This window comes from Echinops telfairi, unplaced genomic scaffold (assembly GCF_000313985.2).
Source record: "Echinops telfairi isolate 266 unplaced genomic scaffold, ASM31398v2 ScPeMD7_3;HRSCAF=10, whole genome shotgun sequence".
NCBI lineage: Eukaryota > Metazoa > Chordata > Mammalia > Afrosoricida > Tenrecidae > Echinops > Echinops telfairi.
Genome location: NW_022103899.1, coordinates 54221425 through 54248530, shown reverse-complemented (window position 1 = coordinate 54248530; position 27106 = coordinate 54221425). Strand labels below are relative to the sequence as shown.

Sequence of the window (27106 nt, the reverse complement as noted above, 5' to 3'; positions counted from 1 at the left end):
GGGGTAACTATGTTCCTAAAGTATTTCAGGGGGAAAGAGCTGGTTATTATATGGAGGTGATGGATACATTATGATTTATTATACTTTTTATTTCCTGATGTTTGCATTTTTAAAATAATAATAATGAAAAACAATACCTACAGCAAAAGACAAAGAGTTGGTTTCTGCTATGACAGTCTTTAAAAAAGATGGGATACTGGAAGGGTCCTTAACTTATTAAAATGTCTAAAACAGACCATATGAGGAAACTAGTGTTTTGACTGATTATTCCTGCCATTTATTTCTCTTGCCTTTTCTATGCTCACTCAGGAAGGTTCGAGGAGTAATTTACAACACCCACACAATCACTTTTGGGAGAAAGGTGAAGTCCCCTACCCCCATAAAGGTTCACAGTCTCAGAAACCCACCGCGGTAGGTCGACCCTGTCCTGTAGGGTTGCTGCGAGTTAATGGACTTGAAGGCAGTGAGTGAGAGATGTCTTCCCCCACCCCGTTTACCCTAGAGGGCTCCCGCCCTGTTCCCATGGATTCGCATTCGTCCACTTGGCCTGACTTAAATGCGAGAGGCTTAGAAAAAGTCCAGGGGGCTTCAAAAAGCTTGAGGAAAAACTCCATTATCTTCTAATTCTGGTTTCCCATGACTTCTCTCAATACTCATGTCCAAGTCGACTCTAACCCCTAGTGGCCCTGTGGCACAGGGAGAACTGGCCCTGCGGATTTCCAAGAGGGTCTCTGGTGATAAGGACGGGACTTCCTGGAAGGATGCACCACTGCGAAGGAACCCCGTTTCTTGGCACACTTTCCTGACCTTTTCTTCAGCAGTGGAGTTCTGCTTCCTCTCAACTTCTTCCTAAGGAATATGTGGGATCTCTCTGTTTGGGAGAAAGGCTATCACGATCACCCCTTGGGAGTTACTGTAACATTCTGAGCCAACCTCCCTGCCTTGAATTTGAGGGCCAGCAGATCCCCCTTGAGGCTGCTCTTTTGATCAGATCTTAAAAAAAAAAAAAAAAGGTTGTATTGCTATATACTTCACATCGCATACATTTTAATCATTCAATCATATTAAGACTTGTGTAATCATCACAATTTTAGAGCATTTTCTTCTTTCTTGTGTTCATTGTGGTTAGCTCTCCATCCCACCACCCTTAGGCAACCCTCCTTCCAGTGTCTGCCCCTAAAGAGCCACCTATTCCGGATTTCATATACAGAAAATCCTCCAGAACGCAGACAGGAAGCAAGCAAGCAAGCAAACAAAACCTAACGATGCCTAGACAAAACAGAAAGCAGGAAGTATTAAAAAGTGTAGATCACTTTAGATCAAGTGATGAGGCGTTACATTTTAACCGAATTACCCCTGCCACAATCCACCTGACAATGCTGACAGCGAGCTAGTCACTAAGGTCAGAGGGATTCACGGGCACACACTGAGACAGATGAAGACCAGGGTGTGTGACCGAGAGAACTTGTCTGCAGCCATCTACCGATCGGAGACAAGCTTAGAGACGTTTTATTTGAAATAAGCCCGTGCAGACGTGACCTAGAACCGAAGCAGCAGTACTTTTTGACCGACTCATGTACTTACTACGCACGCTTTGTGGTATGGATACCACGGGATGGGGCGGACACGAACTAGATTGACGGCCTCTGCTACAAGCTCGCCTTATGCTGTTTGCACACCTGGGGTCTGTCTACATTCCTGCTTGTTGAATTGCCTGCACGTTGCAGAGTTCAACTTCACCAGTCTCTGAGAAGTCGTGCCCACCCACCTACCCGGGATGAATTCCTCCTGCTGGAGGCCACAGCCACCTTCCCATGGAGATGCATACCTTGTACCGGAGGAAAAAGCACCACTCTGGCAGCCTAGCAATCTGGATTAAATCCAGGCTCTTCTGTTCACCAAGGTGCCCTGGCGGGTAATGGGCTACGTAGGGTGCTAAATGCAAGGTCAGCAGTTCAAACCCACCAATCTTTCCTGGGGACAAAGATGAGGCTTTTTGTTCCTCAAAAAATTTACAAGTGTTTTCCAAAGTGGGTGATACCACCCCCTGAAGGGCAATGGAATGATTTGGGGTGGTGTTCATGAACAGGCTGCAAAAATAGATGCTTTTTCTTGGACTATGAGCTGTAGTATAAGTTTTAATCGCTGGGGGGGGGCGGTCAGTGCTGAGTAATTATATTTTACTGCAAAGGGGGTGGTAGGCCAAATAAGTTTGAGAAGCTGTGATTGACAGCCTCAGAAACGGACAGGGGCAGTTCTTCCTCCCATCCTATAGGGTCGCTATAAGCTAGAAGGCAGTGAGCCAGGGCTGGAGGACCCAACCCACCAACAGAACCTCAGACAAACCTGTCCACCTGGGTTAGGTCCCAGCATGAAGAACTGAATCCAGGGTAACTGGCTTGCCTTTTACTCCCTAGACCAGCAGTTCTCAACCTGTGGGTCGAGACCCCTTTGGGGGTCAAACGACCCTTTCACAGGGGTCACCTGATTCATCACAGTAGCAAAATGACAGTTATGAAGTAGCAACGAAAATAATGTTATGGTGGTGGGGGGGTCACCACCACATGGGGAACTGTATAGGAAGGTTGAGAACCACTGCTATAGCACCGGCAAGGCTGACTTGGCTCACTTCCGGCACTGTACACATTCACCCACCCAAAGGGAGGCTCTTCGGTTATTCTAAGAGGGTCTGCTATCGCTGGGAAGGCAGTTTTGTCTCCCCTGCCCCTGCAGAGCCTTCAGGGGCAAGCCCCAGGCCTTCAGTCCAGTGGGGAGTGGGGTGGTGTTAATGATCAGGGAGAAAGACAGCATTTACACTTGCTTCTTTCTCCCAAGAGGCCTGCCTTCCCTTGTTTTGGCCTGGGGGAAAGCATTTCACGCCCACTTGTTCAAAGCCATCACCTCCATCTTGTCTGGAGGTTTTCTCTCACAGAATCTTTGTCATGTTCACACACACACACACACACACACATGCTTCAAAACATCCGTGGAAAAATTTCACTATCTTTCAATTCCATTTTCACATGAACTTTCTAGTCTCCAGCAGTCACGTGTACATTTAGTTAATGTAAATCCATCATTAGGCCATTATCCAAAAGTTTTTTAAGTGTCTCATGAGAAAACAAATGATAATGAACCTAAGCTGTAGGGAAAAGAATTTCCCCGTTATTGCCAGTGAGAATGGGGGGCAGGGGGGAACAGAAATACCAATGTCTCTATCCAAGGAGTTTCCTTCGACTGCCTTTCACTAGTGTCTCAGTGGGGCTATCGCCCGGGCTACTAGCTGAAGGCCGGAAGTTTGTGGCCAGAGGTCGCTTGATGGGAGTAAGATGAGACAGCTGCTGTGAGGACTTACAGCCCTGGAAACCCTATGGGGCATTCTAGTATGTTTTATAGCATCACTACCCGTTAGAACTGATTGGATGGGGTGTGGTTGGCTCGGTTTTGGTGTTTCACCCACACTGGGCGCCATGGTGGAAAGACTGGAGCCATGTGGAGGGCAGGATGCGGCAGCTAACAAGAATTCTATTGCAGAGGGAAAAGACTCTCACGACTTGATTTCTCATAAAATTTAGAAATGTTAGCAATGAAACCCTGCATTCGATGGCAAAGTTACGTCCCTCCACCAATCGAAAAAGCACCTACAATGCATCTGATGCCCACCCACCACACAGGGCCGGAGGTGGGAAAAGAGGCCCAGTAAGTAGCTCCTTCGCAGCCACGCATCAACTCCCGCTGGACTGGCTCCAGAGACAAGAGCCTCCCGGTCACAGGAACCCGGGGCTCTGCCTGGAGACACCTTCGCTTTGTCAGCTCAGATCTGATACGGGAGGTCACTCACAGCTCAAGCTAAAGAAATAAAATTTTTCGATAGACAAACACTGCTTTGGAGGACCAGTTTATTAAATACACTACAATTGTACCTTATTCCGCAGATCGTAAAATCATTCACACCTGGGCCGAGTAGAAACGCATCACAGAGAAAACCAACTGCAGAACTAAAACAAGACAGCACGCACTGCCCCCTAGACAAGCCGCTGACAGGTCAGGGATCACTGGGTTTTCCGCGGTCCAGGTGCCGACTGAAGACGCCCAGGGGACCTGGGGGGACTTGGTTTCCTTCCATCTGGCCCGAGACCAGGGCTGCAGGCGCGTTAGTGCTGGGTTGGGGACACAGTAATGGGCAGTAACAAATAGGTTTGATCAAGCACTGTCTGAGAATAAAAAACAAAGAAAAGAGCTGCCCTTTCTCAGATCCTCTCCTCCATCCTTCCTCTGTGCACCCTTTCTCCCGTTTAGAGAATCAGTCTTGAGGGCTGAGTAGGCGAAGATCGAGGCCTCTCACGCACACAATGGAACCTATTTACAGAACATGCACGGGCTGGGGGCAGGGTACACAGGTGTTCCTGCAGGGCCGGCTCCAAGGACACCGTGGTGGGGTGACACAGGCTACTTTTACTGCTGCAAACCGGGCCATCCTGCCTCTCCGGGAGAAACACATTTTCAGGGAACGGACTATATAAAACGGCATTCAATGCAAAGACAGAAACAAAGACGTTTGCAAATTGTTTATACTTCTCGCTGTTGAGCCAAATCTCTTTGAGCGCTGGGATTCCCTTTAGCGGCGAAACCAGAGCCAGCTGTTAAGCAGCCAGAAGGCGACTGTGATGGAGTACATGACCATCTCTCGCTTGGCCCGCTCTTTGTTCTCCTCCTCGAGCAGCTGCAGGCGTCTATTCAACTTGATTATCTGAGGGAGGAAACAACAGACGGGACTGAGGGGCCAAGGCATCGCACGGATCTCTTAGAGCAGCATAACAGTCTGTCAGAAAGAAGAACTGTAAATGCAACGTTTCATGTGCAGGAAAATTAACAAATAAAACTAAGGGGGAAAAAATGCCACCCAGATTAGCTTAGGTAGCTTTTCATTTCCCTTCTTCCAACTTCTGAGTGAGAGAGGGGACCATCCTTCCTTATATGACTAGACAGTGAGAAGTGGGCACAGCTGCACCTGCTATCTGGTGGGAAAGACCCATGTACGTGGGCAAGGCGCCTGTAACGCATTGCCACCAAGTTGATTCTGACTGATGGTGACCCTATAGGACAAAGCAGAACTGCCTCTGCAGGTTTCTGAGACCATAACTCTTTAGAGGAGTAAAGTCCCATCTTTCTCCCAAGGAGCGGCTGGTGGTTTTGAACCCCTGACCTTGTGGTTAGCAGACCAACCATAGCAGAAGGAATGTGGTCCTCCTGCCTCTCTCCATGCCCTTCTACCAGCTTCTTGTTACTCTGCCCTGCTGCTCCTCATTCATCTGCTAAAGCTGCCTTCCCTGAGGGATGTCCCTCAGGCCCCCCAGGACAGGAAGCTAACTGCACAGCTGCTAGCAGCCTCCCTTAGGTGGCAGCACTGGCCCTGCTTGTTGGTCCTTAACAGGAACTGCTGCTGGCTGAACAACTGTCTGGAACTAGCTCACATTCCCCCACTGGGGCAGCATGCAGCCAATGACTGACTATTCACTTTCCCCACGCACTGAGCACTCGCCAATATGTGCAGAGCTCCGCCCACTGCAGAGCCTCAAAATGAGCAAGCACGGGGTTGCTACCACAATCACGACATCAGAGAATCTGAGCAGGAGTGGACTGATGACTCCCTAACAGGGATTTCCTGCCATGGTTTCTGCAGATGAGACAATGATAACCAATTGGGTGCCAATGTAATGTAGCCTTCGAGCTCAGGGGAGACGTGAATACCTGTCGTCTTAAGGAAGCTGCATCTACAACCGTCATGTCATCTGAAGCAACTTCAAGGGATGTGTCCATATTTGAAATGCCGTACCTACCAGATAAGAAACAAAAGCACAACTGAGTGTTAGACTAGACCAAGAGAAACTGCAGGTTACAAGACATAGCAAGAAAGGCTCGAAGAACTGTTGAAAAAGCGGGCACTCCCCACAACGGGACTATCTGAACAGGGCAGGGGCGGCCAATCACAGCTCGGTACGTTACGGAGAAAACGCTCTGAAACTTTGGCAGGGGAACAACTTGTGACTAAAGGTGGCAGCAATGAGAGACTCGCTGGGCTGGCAGCGTGCCCTGCTGAGTGCCCGAGGGGCCCCCTAGGATGCAACAACAGGGGTGCCTCGAAACAACTCGGGTCCCTCACAGTCTCACAGGCTACAGACTCACTGGGAGAGCATCAAGTAAAATAACAAAGTCTAACTAAAACACACAAAGACAAGACTGATCATTTTGAACGTTGTCTCTTCCTTCCACGGCCTCATCTCCTATCATTTCTAGTCATTTCTTCTTCCCTGTTACTCATTTCCTCTCTTCTAGGCTCTCCCACAGAGGCCACTGCAAAACGCCTGCAATACACCTCGTCACCACCTTTAGCTTTGGAATTGGCTCAGAAACAAGTACAAGGTTGCATAGAACGTGAGAACCCTCGAAAGCCCTGGGACCAAAGCCAGAGGAAACGCCGGTAACAGCGCTGTCTGTCCAGAGGCTGTTATTCCTTACGGGGCAGTGGTCCTTCTAGCCTTGTGGGAAGCAAATACACACAAACCCACTCCTCCTCTGGTTGGATTTCCACGCCTTTGTTTCTTTTAATAATAGCTTTATTGAGCTGCAAGTTACAGACCATACAATTCACTTCATGTGCCTGTTTTATGTCCTGTATAATGATTTTGGCAGAATGCTTAGTAACTATTCTTAGCAGAATATAAATGAACTCACTCACGTACTACCTTCGAGTAGATTCCAACTCAGAGCGACACTATAGGACATAGTAGAACTGCCTCTGTGGGCTTCAGAGACTGTAACTCTTAACATGAGTAGAAAGCCTCCCCTTTCTTCCATGGAGCAGCTAATGGTATCAAACTGCCAACCCAATGTTTTTCCTGACAGTGCCACCAGGGCTCCTCCAACTGAAGTAAAAAGTTACTCTAATGAAACCCACCCAAAGTGGGCACCTGGGACCCCACACTGTAACAGTCCAAGCCAGTCCTCACCCGGCCCCCCCCACCTCCTGCTTTCCCCAGACACAGCAGCAGCAGCCTGTCTGGTGAACTAGCACGCAGTTTGCTGCCACCAGGGTCACCCACATCAGCATGATGACAGCTATGGACAAGGCCATACTGACTCTAGAACAGTCGGGCTAAAGGAACTCATTTTCCACGAGAACAGGGCGGAAATTCTATTCTCATGGCAAGCAACGATATCAGTTAGCAAATGTCTAAGTTTACAGACACGTGTTAATGATTCTTTTGATGATTAAAAGGAATTACTAAATGACTAGTGAAAACAATAAGGGCTTGGGACTTCTCGTCACCTCAGGTGCAACTGTCCTACCCCCGAGGGCACACAGATTATGAACGATCAGAAAAGCAGGACATCGAGAATTGCTTCAAAGGTGGAAGAGATTGGACCGGACATACAGAGTGAAGCACACACGAAAATGCTTACTTACAACCTCAGCTTCAATCCAGAGTTCACTAAGGTCTGGATTAGCTAAGGTGTCAGCTGTACAGAAAACCATTTGTAAAGGATCTCAGGCTTTTTGCAACAAAAAGAACCCACAGCTTTATAATCCGTGTTTTACACTAAAACCTGTGTTTACCAGAACAAAAATCCTGGAACGAATACACCAGATCTGCCTCCTGGCTGAGAACACGTCCACAGGATGAGCAAAGGGCCACAAACTCACAGGCAAACACGAGAGAAAACTGACCATGATGGTTAGGTGGGGAGTGAAGGTGGATGGGTGTGTGTGTTCATCAATTAACAGTCAAGGGAAACCAGGCAGCAGATAGACTGGAAAAATCCTACAGCAGGGGCGCTATGCTGACTAGCACCCCCACTTCCTGCCTCACTCTCCCAGCAGGGATGCTATGCCGACCAGTGGTCAAAGCCCTGGGCTCAATGAGGATGGTACAAGCCAAGAAGGTGTCCGATGCTCCTGTGCTTGCATGGCACCTTCTAGAGAGGCTAGCACACACAGTGACCTCTCACTCGAATGCCTCAGGTATCACATGCTCAAGGAGAATGCCAACGTGCGCTTTCCTCCTGCGGGGTGACCCCATGTTTTAAACGAGTGGACCCCTTGTCGCCACAGAGACTGTGGGGTGAGGGGAGGGAGCAGGGGGCAAGGGGTGTTCATAAAGAACAGGTACAGGAGCAGGAGCTATCACAGAGGCATGGCTACCACATGCACTGCCGAACACAAACAGGACTGCCGGTGGACCCCGAGGATGACAAAGATGGGGAATTACCTGACGTTGTCATGATGAGGAATAGAAGTGGCGGCAGCACACCCACCACGCAACACAGGTCTAAGGCAGGTGTTTGCGGGAGAAGGCACAAGACAGAATCAGGAGACAGAAGTAAATAAATAAAAGCAAAAATAAGACAAATCAATGTCAAACATGAGTACATTGTATGTCCTGATACAATATAAAGCTTGCGGATACTTGTAACAATCTCATGTCCTATGTCCTCCATGTTTTATGGCTTTCACAGAGTGTGCAAGATGCCAATTGATGGCGCCAGCGTACACAGCACATATACTCTGGTGCCTCTGTTTTCATTTAGGAATCCTGAGACGGGGCGGCTGTCTCTTCTGGATGGGGGGGTGGGGGTGGGGGGCGGAAAACCACCAGCAGCTTGCAAAGGAAACGTGTGGGGACCAGTTAGTGGCACCTGCATGATGATCGTGGTTGCTCGTCTGAAGTCAGCCACCCTCACCCCTACCCCCTGCCCCCGCCCAGTTGTTCTGAGCAGTGTCTGATATCTTAAGGAGAACCTTCAGTTCTTGGGGAGCTGCCCATTACAGATGCTGCAAGCCAATCTGAGAGGGTCGCCCCAGGAGACAACCAGGAGCGTCACACAGGGCTGAGGGGAAACTCTGTGGGGCTTGTCAGGGGTCTCGGCAGACGCTGGTCCTAGAAGACAGGGCCACCTTCTGAGAGAGGCCGTTAGCATGCCAATCAACTTTATTCTTTAAATCAGAAAAGTCAGCGCTTTATGTATGCCTGGTCAATTCCCTCAAAAGCAGTTGGCACCATTTATTAATCTGAGGGAGGAGATGAAGGGCTACAGGATCTCTCCAATGGTCTTCAGTAGGATTCTCTCTCCTTGGAATGTCTCAGATCAATTTGGGCCTGAATTTAGGTAGGAAGACAATTCCAATAGTCAGTGTTGAATTCTAATGGCCTAGACTTTTTCCCTGTAGATCGTCAAAACTGTTGAATTTTGACAAGTCAATGTAAAAGGAACACCTTAGTGTTTAGCTTCTATACTTCTTAAAGGTACCAAATCAAAGACCAAACTTATTGCTATTGAGTCGATGCCGACTCATCATAGTGACACTGTAGGACAGGATAGAACTGTCCCTGTGAGTTTATGAGACTGTAACTCTTTACAGGAGTAGAAAGCCTCATCCAGTGGTTTCAAACAGTTGACCTTGTAGTTAGCAGCTTAATACGTAACCACGAGGCCACCGGGGCTCCTTGCCTAAAGGGACTACTGGTGCTGAATATCTGGAGGCTACCGGACAAAGGATGCAGAGACTTTTGGGGAGCCAGGGGACAGCCATGTATTTTGTTGGCTTAAGAGCCTGCGTGAAGCTCATTCTATTCGCCTCACCCCTGTCTGTGGAATTAGGAAAACTGAGTTAAGCACCATCTGAAATAACACTAACAGGAGAATGGGGAACCACATCAAGTCACCAGCGTGGGCTTCCCTGGAGCCATTAAAAACAAAGCCAAAACCAGCTAAAGTGAGTCTGCCCGATTCTCCATATTCCACCACAGAGATTTCCCTCTCACAGGGCAGAGCAGAAAAGAATGTGTTACCTTTCACAACGCATTTCACTTTGTCTTCTTACACTGGCAACCGACACACATAATATGAAAGTCAATTAGACAGGTATTTGGCAAAGTTCATTCAAGTACCATTTCTATCATTAAGTACGATATAACACATATTCAAACAATCTCTTCAGTCTGATAAATATTATGCTCACAGTAGGTTTTCATGGTAGGAGTCTGAGTGGCAAAAAGGAAACCCAAAGCTACAAGCACCAGCATTAAGTTGTTAATATGTCTAGTCTGACTTAATGGAACATGCGCTAGTTGCTGTACAAATGTAAACTTCTGCATAGATATATAATTGGGGGATTAGGAATTACATGAGGGGGATTCAATGAACTTTTTGAAGTCCCCTCAGACATGAAATATTTTTAAAAAGACAAGTAGTCACAAATACAGTATCAGCTGTGACTGTACTGGTGGGTCTTCCAAATGACATATTTATAGGGATACTGGTAATAACATGTACTCCCCCACCCCCTACACACTGGTCTCTTAGTCTATCCACTTAAAACTAGTATAAGTTATAAAAACAAAACAGGCATAAAAACCATTAAGTCCCTCCTAAAAATAAAACCTAAGTGTGCTAGGCGTGTCTAGTCTGTGGATATTTTTTAAAAATCCCTTTGTAGAAATCAAGTTCCTCATTTAAAATGCTGGGATGCTGCAAAGGAGAACAAGATGCCCATCTCTCACAGGTGTGGGGTGAGGGGAGGGCATTTTCCTAACCAGTCACGGTCACTCCCTTTGCACTGACCAAAGACCTGCTCTGGAGCTCGTCCCAGGGATTCTGGTAAAATGTCAGTCTCTCAGTTTTACAAATGCACGGTCATGACCCTGTAAATCAACCTTTCTAAGCAGACCTAGGACTCTGCTTTCCCACTGAGCTCGGTTGGCTCGAATCATCATTGTTCCAAAACACAGCACATCACCCTGTTCGCAGAGTTCCTTAACGTGGAAAATCAAAATAGCTCTCATGCCCGGCCACTATGAGTCTGCACTCTTTTACAGTACAAAAGCAGGGAGCAAGCTCGTTTCCTACGTTTTCCTTTCTGCCAAGTAGTGCTCCTTCATGTCCATGTCCCTGGGGGACGGCCCAAGACCGAGGGTGAGATTTTACTGTTAGTGACGTTGGCAGAACAGCCGGGAGCACTAACATCGACAGAAGAAAAACAGGCACAGAGCAAAGGACGTCAGCACTGAGGCTGGTAAACAGTGGTGTCTGATCATCATGCAACGAGAACATTATCCAAATGTCACATTCCTATTGCTTGTATCTAAAGAGTTCCCATGGGAGCAATATGAAAATGGATTTACCACAATTATTTGATCTTGGTCAATGTTTAGATTGCTAAGAGACTTTAATTGAAAAAAAAAAAAAGAAGAAACCAAACTATCATTTTTTTTTTTTTTTTTCAAACTATCTTTCAATCATGAAGCCAACCAATAAAACGAATGGGAATTTCAGCTCCCAGGTGACATAATGCTCTGTGTCTAGGAGCAAATTATCATTCAAGGGACACTCCACCCCCGCTGGCATTATGTGGCCTCCCAGAGGCCCTCAAGGACAGCACTGCTCCCCGGGGTTTCCAAGGCTGCAGACCTCTGTGGACATGGGGCCTCATCTTTCACAGAGGCCCCCGTGAGCTGGGAGCGACCCTATGGCACATGCTTTAAAAACCTCACGTAAGTCATCGGCTCTCAGGGGGGAAAATTAAGTGACCAATTCACTGGAATTAGAGCTATGAATCAACTTTAGGGCTTAGAGCGGTTTTTCATAATAAAAGAATACAACGTACATTTTACATTAGTAAAGTTTCTGACCCAGTCATTTTGAACGTGAAGTTCAAAGGAAATTTCTATTTTGGAGGAAAAAAGAGTGGTTTTGTTTTTGAGTTCCAGAGTACTAGAATGAACTGTGTGTGTATGGAAAACTAATTTCAGGGTGTTGGGATTTAACAATTCCAGTGTGCTCGGATTCTATCGCTGGGTTATAATTTCATCTACATAGGATTTGGAAATAAGCCTCATTCAGCACTTTCGAGTCACCCAGCATCTACCTGGCACAGAGCCCTGATCACCAGCTCCTCTACAGAAGGGAGGAGGCGGCCCTCCTGGCTGAGAGTCAAGGTAAGGGCTCGCTGCTGCAGCACCAACGTGCATTAAGTAGGGTGGTGGTGGTGGTGGTGGAAGCAGACCTCTATAAATAGTTAAGTGACATATATTTTATATATAGTATCTTTCCAGGGCTTTTTCACTTCCCTAAACAAAGAATTTAAAGTCATTACCCATTAAAGTGTGTGTGTGTGTGTGAAATTTAGGGGAAAATGTGTGTGTGTGTGTGTGTGTGTGTGTGTGTGTGTGTGAGAAATTTAGGGGAAAGTGTCTGTGTGTGTGCGTGAACTTTAGGGAAAAATGTGGCCCTGAAAAGATAAACGATTAGTGCAGGGCTATAATGCATCTGGGAGCCCTGGTGGCACAGTGGTTATGCACTGGGCTGTTAACTATAAGGTCAGTAATTCAAAACCATAGTCACTTCAAGGGAGAAAGACAAGGTTTTCTATTCCCATACAGAGTTATAGTTTTGGAAAATCACAGACGCAGTTCTACCCTGTCTTACAGGGTCGCTATGAGTTGGAACTAACTTGATGGCAGTGAATTTTGTTTCTGGGTTTATCATGCAGCTTATTTAGTGGGGCGGATCAAGACTGAGACTAGATCTATATGATCCTCTAAATCTAAGCTTTATTCTCCCTTCACGGTAGCTAAAAGAAAGGGCTTCAAAAAGTTGGTGGGGAACTTCTAACATTTTTCAATTCCATTTTCCCAGAAACATTGTGAAGTCCCTTGTATATAAAAGCATTCTTCTTCCCCATCCTGCCATGGGCTTTTGCTCAAAAGATCTTACAGGTGGGTTCTGGGCCAGCAGTACAGACACAACCCCAGAAAAGTTCAGGAAACTCTGGTTCAGAGCAAGCCCAGCAGGAAATCAAGTTTACTTGAAGGGTGAGCTCACAGGCCTGGGACCTCTTTACAACTCTCCCATGAGCAGTCTAGTGATCGAATATGCCCAGCAGCACGACCCTCACTAACAGGTCTGCAGTTGAAATCAAGCTTCATGTATCTTTCCCACACTGTACCCTTTTCCCTATGGTCTAAATAATGTTTGTATAAACATGCAAATGTAGTAGTCAAACCTTATTTCCCAGGGACACCGTCAATTCGACACAGTGATGAAGCGAGGATACAGTGTCTGAAAGCACTTCACCCAAATGTACTTGTGCATCAAGTCTAAGTGTCCTCCGAATGCTACTAGATGTGCAAAGGGAGGCAAGTCACCAAGAGTGAAAAGTTTCAGCAATATAAACAGTCAAGAACCTCTGGGAATTCCAGTACAGGCCAGGCGAGGAGGAGAGAAAAAAAATGTCCCTGCAGTCACATTGCCCCTGCCTTCAGACCTGCTGCCTCTCCCTGTCCAGAGAGAGGAACTATCTCTCTCTCTCACGGCTGACTTAACCACCCACCCACAGGACAGGGCAGAACTGCCTGAGGGTTTCTGAAACTGTAACTCTTTACGGGAGTAGAAAGCCTTACCACTCTCCCTTAGAGCGGCTGGTGGTTTCAAACAACTGACCATGTAGATCACAGCCCAAAGCCTAACCACACCACCACCAGTGATCCTAACCCCTAATTCTACTAAAACCCAGTGGGTAGCCCTCGGTGGTCCCACACCCAAGCCCAGAGGGGAGCCAGGTCCTGAGAGGAGGCCATCAACATTGCCCATCCAGCTGACAGTCAGCAAGCAGACCGACCCGCCTGCTGACTGAAGGGATGCTCATGAGCCTGACTCCCGTGAAATGTGAATTTTGGACAACTGTTTCAGAGTCAAAGACAGCAAAGCAAGCGGTTCAAAGCACAGTGTCTTAGCAGGAGCCAAAGAAGGGTGCAAACATAAAAGGAAGACCCCCAGCGCTATAAATAAGGAGCCAAGAAAAACAGAAGCTCAAGCAGGCAAGAGTCACTGGGGGCCAGTCACCTGCGGCTCTCATCCAGCACATCCAAGACCTGCTGGTAGGCCCTGCGCGTGGCGGCCTGGATAAGCGACAAAATGCCTCGGGCGGAGGAGAGGTGCGCTCCGTCTTCAGGGAACCTATGGGGAGGGCAGACCCGAGCCTGTGGAGGCGATGGCGTCACACTGTTTGCGCAGCACAGCAAACGAAGAGAGAGAGACTCAAGTCAGATTTTCATACAACTTCAGCTGAGCACTTTCCATCACAAACCTTTTGGAAGGGTTTTAGGATTGTTCCACCTCCATCCCCCCACATATCCGTTACGGCCACCCATCACACGTTCCCCCAAGAAAACAGTCACAGCAAAGATGTTAATAAACATTCAGAATTGTTTTCCAAACCAGCTAGCATGCTTGAAGCTCTGGAAAATGTATCACTGTAATTATCAAAATACACAAGGGGAAAGGAGACCAGCTGAGGGCAGGGAACCTGGGTAAGGACGAGTAGGTTAGATTCCTAGCTTGGAGACACCATTCTTCTAAAGGCTTCTAGTGCAAGCCTTCTGAGCCGGTACACCCAACCTCTAGCCAACCGCATGGCACCTTCCCTTATGGAGGAGGGAGGGTCTTTTCTAGTAAACAGGGGTCAGACACATTTTAAACATTTGACTCCATGAACTGCCATCTCAAACACCTCACAAAGGCAAAGAAGCACGTGGATGCGTGATGAGTAAGTGACAGCACTCGGAAGGGGGATGGGATTCAAAGAGGAATCCAAGCCTCGGAGCATTTGCACAAAGCACTATGAGCACACACTGACGGGGAGCCTGCTTCCTCACACACACAAACACGGGCTGGGACTGCAGGGGAGAGACCAGGCAGGTTCTTAAGTGATCAAGACAGCAGAGAAACAGTGGCTGCGGTTGTTTGTTGACAACAGACATTATCATTTCTTCTTTTTTAGACTGGGAGGGCTGACCAATCTGTGAAGGGCAGGACAAACTCTCAGCTGAGGCTCATCTTGCATCTGAGGCCCAAGAGGACACAGGCAGGGTTGGGGGTGATGATGAAAGGCGACCGTCCTCCCCTTCTCTAACTTCACACGCATTTTCTGAAAGACCATAATGTTAGTGGGAAGGTGAGCTATTGTCATCTATTACTATTTCCAGAAATTGAAAAGAACAAAACAAATTCTTCGTCCCAAGGTTGTGAAGAACTTGGGAGGGTCTTGAACATTCTGAGTAGAGGCGTCAAATCTTGATCGATGAGAAAGTGATTTGTTGAGGCTGATTCATCAGACGGCTCAGGGCTGATAGTGTCAAGATAATCTCCAGCAACGCTGTGGACTTAGGCTCGTATCTGTCCAGAGCCTGGGAGTCTTCTGGGGATATATATGAGGGTGCTTCAAAAGTTCATAGAAAAATGGAATGAAAACAGATTTTTCCCCAACACCTTTCTGAAGCCCCCTTGTATAAACCAACTTATCCAGTGACCCGTGGTACGTGGGAAACCCACGCTGGGCATTCTATAGAGCCCCTCAGGATGTAGCCTACATGCCTTGTGCTCCGATTTCTCTGTAGGCAGCACCAGGAAACCAGACCGAGAGCAAGTTAGAAAAGGATTACCAGATGAAGGGATCAAAAGGGCCAGTTTTCTCAGTGAGTTCCTCTACCCATAACAGAGATGAGAATAACGTGGTGATCAGAGTATTGGAGAGATGACTGTAGTAGATTAAGATGATAAGTCTGACTTGAATGGTTAAAACCTTGTCACCTGATATCCCTTTTACTTTGTGCTTGTTCTGGTTTTTAATATTTGCTGGGTTTTTTTTCATATTGGGGTTTAGCTGTTGTATTTTGTCATTTTTGGTAAATTTCTTGACCCACTATGTATTTTTCTGTTTTTCGGTATATGAAACCCAGGATGGATGAATCTATGGAGACAATAACTAGAATATGGGTTCTGGGGGGCACAGCAGGGGAGGTGGGGGAGAGGGTAAGGAGGAGCTGATATCAAGGAAGAAGAAAATGTTTGGAAACTGATTGTGGTAGTGATTGCATAACACCGATTGATATGATTGAACTATGGAATGGTATGATGTCTGGATTAGGTGCTAATAAATAAAATGGTTCAAAAAAAGTGCCAGTTTTGCATCACTGTCAATAGAAAATTCATCTTTCAGCTCATCTTGATGGAGCTGCCAGCCTACTTGGCTAAAAGGGCAGAAGCAAGTTTTAAAGGACTAATCAATGCAAATTCTGCTGATAGGGAGCTTTTAAAAAGTCTTTAAATTTTGGGGCTTAACTGGAAGTCATTGCTTTATCAGTCAGTTTCAGTATATGAACTGGCTACATATTGACATGTAAAAGTAGAGCAACAATGTCGAATGTAATCTAAGTCCAGGGAAAGAGCAGGATGGATTTTTGTCCTTTACAAGTTTGTCAGAAAAAGGACTGTGGGGTATCCTCCTTGAAAGAAATCATTTTTCCTAGAAACATATAATAAGGAATTGCTCACTTAATTTCTAAAAAACTAAGCATTTCCCGTTCATACACAGGCCATTATAAAGTAGTCAAGCCTAAACTAACTTAGATTCCCAGAGAATTCTGAAGACAGGCGGTTGGGCTCTAGAGCTGATTATGAGACTGCTCCAAATTCTAAGATTCTGCAATCACATACAATTAAGTTTTCAAAACAAAAAGCAAAAACCTGCAATGATCCTCAACTATAACTTAATAAAATTAATGATGCAGAAAAGCCAATCTTCGTCAATAAATAGTAAAGCTATTTATCTTATCAAAGGCTAACCTATAACATACTTGAATTTCTGATACCTTCTCGAAAGAAATGAAAGTTGTCAAAGATGAGTCTAACCTTTTCCTTTTCAATCACTGACACGACGGAGCTTCATCGCATCAAAAGCAGAAGAGGCAGTAGAGTTTTTAAACTGCTGACCCCTTCTGAGTGTTGAGGGTGCTTCAAAACATTCATGGAGAAACAGCTGAATCTATGGAATGCTCCACGAACGTTTTGAAGGTTCCTCGTACGAAAAACCCTTATTGTTAGTGTTAATTTCCATCTGCAGATAAATTCATTTGCTACATCGTAAGATGACTAATATAATCCCAATTAGGAGCATAAAAATAATTTAGCAATTAAAAAGAAAAAAGATTTAAGCTATCTTGGAAGTCTTTTTCACAAACAACATGTTAAACGTGGACATCAGTCTGTCGCTGGCATCAAGTGGGCAGGGCGGCAGAGTCCAGAGTGCCTGCCTGCCTGGCCACCCACTCAGTCTAGACTCAGTGGCTGTATTTCTGTGGTTTTGTTTTGACAGGTAAACAATGCCAAAGTAAGCATATTCTATAAGAGAGATATTCAGAAGATTAAACAACTGTTAACTATTAGTATTTAATAAAAATGCATGTTGGTAATAAATCACTCTTTAGTTAGTGTTATAAACCAGCAAATTCTCAACTTTGCCTTTCTTCTCTTTGATAGAAAAGGTGAGACACAGTTGAAGATAAACTCAACGGCCGGTGTTTAGCACGCTGCATCATTAGTTAGCAGCCCACACGGTTTCCCATAAGCTCATGACATGAGGGCTTAGGAAGCAACACTGGCCAACACCAGCAGGGACATGCCAAGTCAGCCTTATGGGCATCGGCGGTTCTTTATGGGAACCTGAGTCCCAAGCCAAGTTACCTCTTTCCCAAGTGCTTTTCAAAGGAACACTGTTTCTCAAACTGTGAGGTGCTAGCCTTGTGTCCCTCTTCCCACTCAAAAAAACTCCAGTAAGGTGTAAAAGAAAAAATACGGTCAACGAAGCGAAGTTCAGATTATGTCGCTTGACATTTTAAATAAGGAAACCTTTCACTTTGCTGCCACTAGTCCAGACCCCTACCTAGCAGTCCAGGAGATAAATTGCAGGCTGACAGCAAGGCTTCTCCTGTTGCCACACTCGCCCCCATTTCCTGTGTTGTGTGGTGGGGCGGAGCCCTGGATGGGGACATCAGCCATGCCCACACACGCAGAGATTGGAAACAAGGATCACAAGAAACTTGTTCTGGCATAATTTTAACTTACAAATAATAATTTTTTTAAATGTCCAATGACAAACCACACTTAAGGCTTCAATCTCCTTCTGGGTCAAAATAAGATTTGAAAAAGAGAGTGTGCTGAGATCAGGGAAAGAAAAACGGGATCCCTGAGTCAAGCGCGAAAGGATCCAACAACCAAAGGGACCCGGAGAAAAGGGAAGAGAACTTCTGCTTTGTCTCCGTGCTTACGTTCCCCGTTTCCTTCACTGCCGTCCAGTCAATGGCGACCCTACAGGACAGGGTAGAACCGCTCCTGTGGGTTTCCGAGAAGACTGTAACGGTTTAAGGGAGTAGAAAGCCCCTCCTTTCTTTCGAGGGGTGAGGGGTGGCTGGTGGTTTTGAACTGCTGACCTTGTGAGTAGCGGCCCAGCTTGTAACTACTACACTACCAAGGCTCCTTACTTTTTCATTAAGAAACCCCAAGTAATACAAAACTTCCTTTGCTGGTCGAAGCTATTTTTTTCCTTAAGCAAAGCACATGGCTGACAGTTTGAGAACATGTGAAACAGGTTCGAAAAGCCAAATGGTAAAGGGTGCTGGGGTACTAAATGCCAATTACGCGGTGGGGTGGATTAGTACAACATAAGCCTGCAACATTAAAACACTCCTACTTGTGAAAAGCAGATCAGATGAAATCTTACGTGTACTCCGGTGCAGAAATCGGTGCCTGGAACCTTGACATTTTATTTCTTGGGGCAGAATCTGATCTGTGCCACCTTAAATAATAATTATGCTTCTTTTACATATTTGGCTTTTATACCACAACAAAATAACTAGAAATGATTCTACTGGCCGGAATTCATTCCTGTGCCAATAAATACCCACACCCGCTTACCGTGGAGTCCCCCTGACTCACAGAGCCTGGAGGACAGAGCAGAACTGCCCAAAGGGTCCCCAGGACTGTACGTCTCCATGGGAGCAGACTGCCGTCTCTTTCACCCAAGGAGGGAGGGGCCGGTGGGTTCCCACCTCGTGATGCGCAGCTGAACACTTAACCACTGTGCCACCAGGGCACCTTGGTGCCAATCATTGACAAAAACTTACCCTATTGCCTCTTGAAAGTTAGTTGAGAGAACAGAGGCAAGAGCTCCTGCTCTAAGACCTTGTGCACGACCATTCTTAAAGCCAAGGAATAAAAGAAACCAGGGAGAGGGGAGGGCAGGCAAGGGTCCATGCACAGCCACTGGGAATCCAGCTCAGGTTACAAGAGAAGACTGAGGCAGGGAAGGCAGCAGAGCTCTACAGAGTACTTTAGCAGCTGTAAAATGGGGCCATACCGTATTAATGTGTTCTACCTAACCATAGTAACCACACCGAAAGCAGAATATATGCTCACCAGATAAAACTCCTAATGAAGTGAAAATAGTCGATGTTAAATCTAAAAGATGAATTCAATGAGAAACTGCAAAATTAACCAAGGCAAACTTCATCACGAGTAAAAACAAAACCCGCTGGAGTAACTTAGCATGTCACCGTGAACCTGCACAGTCGGACAGTCACGTGCCTCTCACTACCAGACAAGGCTTTGAACTCCCCCAGTGAGCGAAAGATGAGCTTTCCAGCCTACTGACCGTTTAGAGCACGTCCTAGACAAGAATGGCACAAGCAAATCAGTGTCAGCGGGCACAGGCCATCACCGTTTCTGCTGTGGAGGCACGTGGGTGACTGGGTGAACTGCAAACACACCTGTCAGGAACCCATCTGCCCAGCACTCGCCTCTCTGTCCTGGCTTCTAGACACCTACCTGAGAGTGGCCCCTATTCTCAGCTGTGAAGAACAATACGATCTGCAAAAGCCAGAACCAGAGCAAGGCAGAGACCTGTCAGAAGAAACTCCGAAACGGGCCACAGAAAAATGGTCAGCTGCACCTTGTCAAGGATGGGGCGCTTGGGAGACTTGGAAGGGCAGGGCACCCTGCTGTGTTGTGGCTCTCACACGTGTCAGCTGTACTTTTTAAGGTAAAAGTGGGACGCTACATTAAGCCAACTCTTTGTTTCATGAACGTGAAATGTCTAAGTCATATAGGACATAAACAATTAAGCCACATCTTTTCAATTAAAATTCTGTAAGAAACAGTTGCCTTTAAAATACTATACATAAGAAATGCATAAAGCCACTTCAGCGATTAAGGGGCCTGGTGACACAGGGGTCGGCATTGCGTTGCTAACTGCAAGGTGGGTGGTTGAAACTCACCAGCTGCTTGGTAGGAGAATGATGAGGCTATCTACTGTTATAAAGATTTACAGTCTCAGAAGCAGTTTGACTTTGTCCTGTAAGGTCACTATGAGTTGGGGACTAACTTGTCGGCAGTTGGTTTAGCCAAAAAGTATGTGGCCTTTCCATCATATTTAAATTTGGAAATGTTCTAGAGAAATGAACTAGGCAGGTCTGCTGACATCCCTGGTTAACTTGAGGGGGATGTATCATTAGTCACATAGAATTTGTATTATTCATGGTTGCATCTTTCAGGTTAAGTCTTCTCTGAAAGAGAGGATGATTCATTTGAACTCTATCCTCCTAGAGGACCCTTCAGACTAAGTGTAACTACTTTAGGAGAGATTTCAAGGCTCTTGAAAAAAAAAAATCAGAGAAATTCAATGTCTTCTTTGTATCTAACATAAGGAAACAGAGTTTCCGTAAGACAAGCAGAGCATTTCCAATGAAGTTAGAAATTCAGTGGTTGATTGATACACCATGAAACTTGTTCATAAAACTTCTTTGAAAGGATAAAAGTTATGAAGATCTTTTTCACTGAGATATTAAAGGCCCTCCTCCCCTCACAAGCCCTGTTCTTCAGTGAGGTTCAAGTGAGAATTCACCACCATATAATACTGATGTGTAATGGTCTAGTTGTGATGTTCACACATTTAAATTCTCTGCTCTTAACTACATCTGCAAGCTCCAAGTTTGGCATCACATATGATTTGCAAGAAACTCATGAAAAATGACTGAAAAACTAATAAAAGAAGACATCAATTTTCATACACACTCTAAAACCACCTATTTAAAAAGGCCACTGTCACCCATAGGTGTGTGATGTAAAATGTTTACTGCTTTTCAAGGGATATTTTACTTGTAAAGATCTAATTTTAATAAAGCAACAAGCAGGACTGGCGTCATCTAAAAGACTTTATAGTAGTGGCTTTTAATGAGGGTATAATAACAAACACATGAAAAAGAAAGGCTTGTTGTCTTATGCACAACACACTCTGATTTCTTTGAGAAAAGGAAAGAGACCTACTACTTCAATGAATCAATATTCCTGGGGTGGGGATCAGGATCTATCTTCCTAGGCTCTGTTATTTATCATGAAAAGCAGGGCTCGAATTCTATGACTAAGCGACTCCGCTCGAAAATACAAACATGCTAGTCTGTGTTTTCCTCGTGGCGTCCCAGGAATGTTTACATACATGCTAGAAGAGCACATTTTGAGGTTGGATGCAGCTGAGCACATTTTGAGGTTGGATGCAGCTGAGCACTTAAACATTTATGGATTTGTCACTTGGAAGTGATTCTAAGAACAAATTGTACACAGAGAGGAAGATAAAGCATTTTCACAATTAACAAAATGGCCAGCCACTAAGACAACAGAAAGTACTGTAAAAATGTACAACCAGTGGGGGTGTGAAACAGATATGCAACACTACTGGAGCTATCTGGAGGGCCATGGAGACACACCGCAAAAGGAGAAGACAAGGCAGGGCCCAGGGCTGAGGGGCTGTACTCACATGGAATCGTTCCTGATCAGCTGTCCATTCTGGCGGACAGCATTCTCACTCATAGAGCGCTCTCTCTTTAGCCTGCCAACTGTCCGCATCTGTTCGGGCACACAGAAAGGGAAGGGGAAGAGAAAAGCATTTGTAGGAGCTTTGTTGTGGCTCAGCTTCCCAACAACCTTCATCCGAGGCTGCTCGGAAAATGGGCATGGCATGTAGCCAAGAACTGCTACCAACAGAGCTGTGCTCAGGCCCCTACTTTCCATGAAGATAAACTCCAAAATGTTCACATACTGACAGCAGTATGTGAACAATTATTAGACTATCATTTCTAGTACACCTTTATATTACTTCTAAGAACAAATTTACAGTTTTTAGAGCCACATGGATGGTAGGAATGGGATGTATTTGTATTGCACACGAGTGCTCTTGGCTTGTGAGATTAAGACAAACCAGACCTGGTCAGCTATCTGGAATCGTCCTGGCTTCATAGCCTTGGCATCCCAGACTGGGCCTCATAGAGGAGCTCCCAGCCCACCTGCTCCTTTTTGGCCTCCTCCCACTGAAGATGAGATCCACGCTCCTGACCTTAGACTTAGACTGGGCAGCCTGGGACTGCTGGAGGAGTGAGGCAATGAGCCTCAAAGCTAGGTCAGAACCAACCAGCCTGCAGCTGCTTTGATTTCTGGGAGGAAGCCCATGTGGAAACAGGGGAAGGCTGAGTGCAGGTGTACCAAGCTGAGGTCCCAGACCATGGCAGGGATCCACTACCCCATCAGAGGGTCTGCTCCTGATGGTACACTTCCCCCACCCCCACTGGCTGGTGTTCTAGAAAAGTGTTCTAGTGGGGAAACAAGCTCTCGCCAAGGAGCCTGGTGAAAAGTCCGGATGTAGAGTCCCTGAGTCAAAGAAACGGCTGGTGTCATTGTACATCACTAAGCTGAGGGTGGCCAGTCACCCTGCAGTAGATAACCCACCACTACCATTCCTATTTGATTAGGACGTGCTTTTTTGAAAAGTACAAAGAGATAGCTCTGATAACTTCATGGCAGAAAAACGACCAACAACCATACATACTATAAAGAGCAACTACTCTGTGAATCAGTGCACTCTAACAGGAATTTTAAAATGAAGGTTTTTTTTAAAAACAGAAGTTTCTTGGTTTATAAAGTTATCATCAAAGCAAAATTAAGCCAGTGTCTCATGCCACAGAAACTGAGTCACCCACATAGTATGTGATTTCAGTGCATGGTTTACATTTCATTGGGAACCATTCAATCTTCTAAATGAGAAAATCTATAATTTCTAAAAAGAGAAAAGGAGTTGACTGCAAGTCCACAGCAAGAAAGCTTCAAAATGAAACACAAAGAACTCAATTCTCAACAACTGAAGTCCATGTGCAGGATGAGCACAATGCTTTCCTACTTCCGGCTGACAGCTCTTCCACAGCTGGATGTGAGCAGGGACCTCCTACATCGGAACCACTCCTGCTTTATGCGGCCAGCACTGGGATTATGTGGGATAGGAAGGATCCGGCCTATGTCCTCCACAGAGCCAGCAGTCAGATGATGCTCAGTCTACTAGGCTTTTCCCCGCTTCAAATGGGATTCTATTTGTACGTCCTGCATAGGGCCAACTTGCATAGTGTCATAGCCAAGCACATCCTGGGAGTGTGGAACTCACAAACCCAACTCAATGCCATCCAGTCGATGCCGGCTCACCCAGCCCTACAAGACACGACAGAACTGCCCCCGTGGGTTTCAGACACCGTAACTCTTCACAGAAGTAGAATTCCCCACCAAAAAGCGGCTGGTGGTTTTGAACTGCCGGCCTTGCAGTTAGCAGCTCAACAAGTGACCACTACACCACTAGAGCAACTGCCTGGAAATTGGGCAGCATGGACATCTGTGAAAGGGCTTCAGAAAGTTGGTGGACAATCCCGTTATCATTCCATTCTATTTCTCCACGAACTTTCGAAAGCTGCCTCCTATGTATCAAGCTTATGACCAACATTCTGGAGGAAATGACTGAAAGCATCCAGAATACGCTTATACTTCAAGTACTATATGCTTATGCAGATTCCTGGGGGGAGGAACATGCACTGGGTCTACTTGTGTATCGATCTATTCCCCTGACCTGGCCAAGCCTTCCTCTCCCTGTAAACCTTGCTAGGGTATCTTAGCATTCCTTCGTCCTCATCCTTGTTTTAATAGTTCAGTGGCACTCAATGCAGTATGACCTTCCTCCTACCTAAATCCAGACATGTCTATCACCCCAATAGGAGATCCTATATTCATGAAGAAATCATTCCCAATTCCCCACGCCCCAGCTATCAGCGTTCTGTCTATAAATGTGCCAGGATAGTCCCTACAAACGGGCTCATATGGTATGTGGTCCACTTTGTCTAGCTTCTGTCACTTAGCACAATGTTTTCAAGGCTCACCCATGCTTCAGCTCATGTCAGGACTTCATTCTTTCTCCAGGTTGAGTAATATTCACATCCTAGAGTCACCTTCCATATTTTGGCAGCGATTAGGCATATTGAAGAGGGTGTGTATATGTCATATTTTGCCTATCCATCAGTGAACAGACATCTGGGTTGTTTCCATCTCGGGGCTACTGGCAGCAGTGTTCATGTCGCAGTTTGGCTGTTGCTACTGGAAGCTAGTGGATAAGAGATGAGGAATGCTGTCCAATATCTCACAACACTCGAGGACAGTCCCCAACAAAGAATGTCAAGAGTGCTGAGGCTGGAGAAGGGGGATGAACGCCATGGACACTTGGTTCCCGGCATCTTATTGGATTGAGTCTGAGCTACCTTCCTTGTTCAGACCATTTCCTCAGAGCTGCTGGAACGCTGCTTCCTCCCCATCTTTCCCTGCTCCTTGCTCAACTCCTCTCCAGTCTGCAGAACTCAGCGTTCCTTTCCCAGAGCAGCTAGTAGTCATCAGCAAGCACCTTGGTGCCTTTTGACCAAGCAAGCTTCCAGAACGTTCTAACGGGCACTTATAAGCATGCTGCCCACGTCCCTCAGCAGAATCTTACATGCCAGGAAAAAGGTATATCCAGCACGGGAAGCTGCCTGGCCTCATTTCTCCTTGGAGACAATAGCGAGAGAACTGCCAGAGGCACAGGCAGTGCCATGACAGATGAAAAGCTAGGTCTGCACACTGCCAGGGAGTAGCCTCACGCTGCTGTGCTACAAGTCCAGAAGCTATAGAAAACGGTGCACCGGAGAAGTCATCCCAGTCATTAGCTTGCTCCTGAATCAATGGTGGAGGCAGGAGTTGAACTTATGTGGCCACTCTGCTGGGTTTAGGTGAGTAGGGATATTAATGTATAGAATGGTGCTTACAATGTCATAGTTACCTAGCGCTGCCATAACAGCAATCCTGCAAGAGGGTGGCTTTAGCAAACAGGAAATGATTTCCTCAGTTTCGGGGACCAGATGTCCAAATCGCAAGTGAGGGCTCGACACGAAGGCTTTCTGTCAGCTCTGGAGGAAAGTCCCCGTCTCTGCCTTTAGACGAACTTGATGTGTTACAGTATCTTTCTTCCCCCACCTCTGCTTCTTTCACTTACTTGCTTAAATCTTTTTTATATTGAAGAGACTAACTTAAAACACACCCTGCACAATCTCTTTAACAGACAATCCATTCCCACTGGGATTATCACCATCAGCAGAGAAGGTATGATTTCCAACACATTTGAGGGGGTACCCCCCAAAAACAGATTTTTTTCCAAAGCTATGTATTTAAATGGTTTTACAAAGCAACTTTATCACCTCCAACGTACTCTCCATTATACTTAATACATTTGTAAAATCTGCGATTCCATTCTTGGAAACATTTTTCAAACTCATCTGTTTGGATGGCTGATAGCACCTCCCTCGCTTTTGTCTTCACCTCTTCTATGTTGTAAAATCACTGTCCTTTCATGTCCCTCTTCATTCACAGAAACAAAAGGAAGTTGCACAGAGCAAAGTCAGGTGAGTAAGGTGTGTGGAGTAAGAGAGGCATGCTGTTTTTTTGGTCAAAACTGGTGAAATGAGATGGCTACATGAGCAGGTGCACTGTCGTGGTGGCAAAAGCAGTACCTTCTGCCACAAATCAGACTTTTGTCACATACTGTTAGGAAATCTTTTCAGAACCTCTAAATAGAAAACTTGATTAACAGTTTGATGTAGTGGAATGAACTCCAAATGCACTATCCTCTATTGTATCCAAAAAACAAAAACAAACGAGCATCATCTTGATCTTTGATTTCACTTGATGAACTTTTTTTGGGCAAGGTGAGAATGGCGTCTTCCACTGGCTTGATTGGTGTTTGCTTTCGGGGTATAAAGAATAGCACCATGTCTGTGTGTCTGTTTACCAGTAATGACCTTGGAGAAAAATGTCTGGGGCATTTCAGAGTTGGTCCTTCAAAGCACAGGCATGCTTCCACTCGATGCTCTTTTCCCTGGTCAGTCAGAACCCATGGAACAAATTTTGCAGCGATCCTTCTCACTCCTAAATCTTCCATTAAAATTTGCTGAACTGAGCTCCAAGATAGTCCAGATAACTTCCCCATCTCTTCAATGGTCTGCCATGAGTCTTTGAGCACAAGTGCACATATATGTCAACATTTTTGACTGTTCGGGAAGTTGACAGACGTCCATGACGAGGTTTGTCATCAATCGACATTTCACCTTTTTTGAACCGAGAAAATCACTCATACACTTGAGTTTCTCCCATAGTTCTATCCTTGTACGCAGTGTTCAACATCACAACAGTTTCTTGGGCATTTTTCGCAAAAGAAACAAAATTTCACAGTCATGTGTTGTACTCGTTGGCCATCACAAAAAATGAGGTGCAAGTGTAACTGCGTTCACAAAAAAATTCACTGTGACCAGAGAGAACCTTCCCAGGTGACTGACTGACTGGGCGGACTAACTCAGAGCAAGTTGGTTGATGCTTGCCTAGTGGGAAAAATGTGTACTTTAAAAGCTCCACCCAGCAGAGCTTTCCCTCCCTTTTTTTTTGGGGGGGGGTGGTACCCCCTTTTATTTGGGAGGGGGAGACTGATGGGAGCATATACGATTCAATCCACAGCGAGAAGCTTACTGGAAGCAACCTTTTAGCAAGTAGGGGAAATGGGAAAATGAGCTTTCTTTGCTTTAATCACCACCCTGCCTTTATAACAAAACTCAAAGCAAACTCACAGCCAGAGGGGATTACAACTCACAGCAACTCCACACGACAGGTCAGAATGCCCTAGTGGGTTTTCCTGAGACTGTTATCTCTTTATGAGAGTAGAAAGCCTCAACTTTCTCCAGAGGAGCACCTGGTGGTTTCAAACTGTCGACCTTGCAGTCAGCAGTCCTTTTTTCTTTGTAAATCATTTTATTGGGGCTGGTACAATTCTTATCACAAT

At 45.9% G+C, this 27106-nt stretch overlaps 1 protein-coding gene across 16 annotated transcripts in view; it reads right to left on the bottom strand.

Moving 5' to 3' along the window:
- Positions 1 to 3882: 3882 nt before the first annotated feature.
- MFF (mitochondrial fission factor) overlaps positions 3883 to 27106 on the bottom strand; it is a 28758-nt gene continuing 5534 nt past the window's right edge. For 4 of the 16 annotated variants that reach the window (XM_045297344.1, XM_045297309.1, XM_045297325.1 and 1 more), the window contains 7 exons: positions 21704 to 21792; positions 18617 to 18691; positions 13903 to 14061; positions 9852 to 9884; positions 8271 to 8330; positions 5752 to 5836; positions 3883 to 4750 (listed from right to left, as the gene is read on the bottom strand). In XM_045297344.1, the coding sequence (XP_045153279.1) occupies positions 4619 to 4750; positions 5752 to 5836; positions 8271 to 8330; positions 9852 to 9884; positions 13903 to 14061; positions 18617 to 18691; positions 21704 to 21792 (633 nt within the window). In that variant the 3' untranslated portion in view covers positions 3883 to 4618. The remainder of the gene's footprint in view (positions 4751 to 5751; positions 5837 to 8270; positions 8331 to 9851; positions 9885 to 13902; positions 14062 to 18616; positions 18692 to 21703; positions 21793 to 27106) is intronic. The other 12 variants (XM_045297317.1, XM_004701654.3, XM_045297346.1 and 9 more) reach the window with 12 other exon arrangements.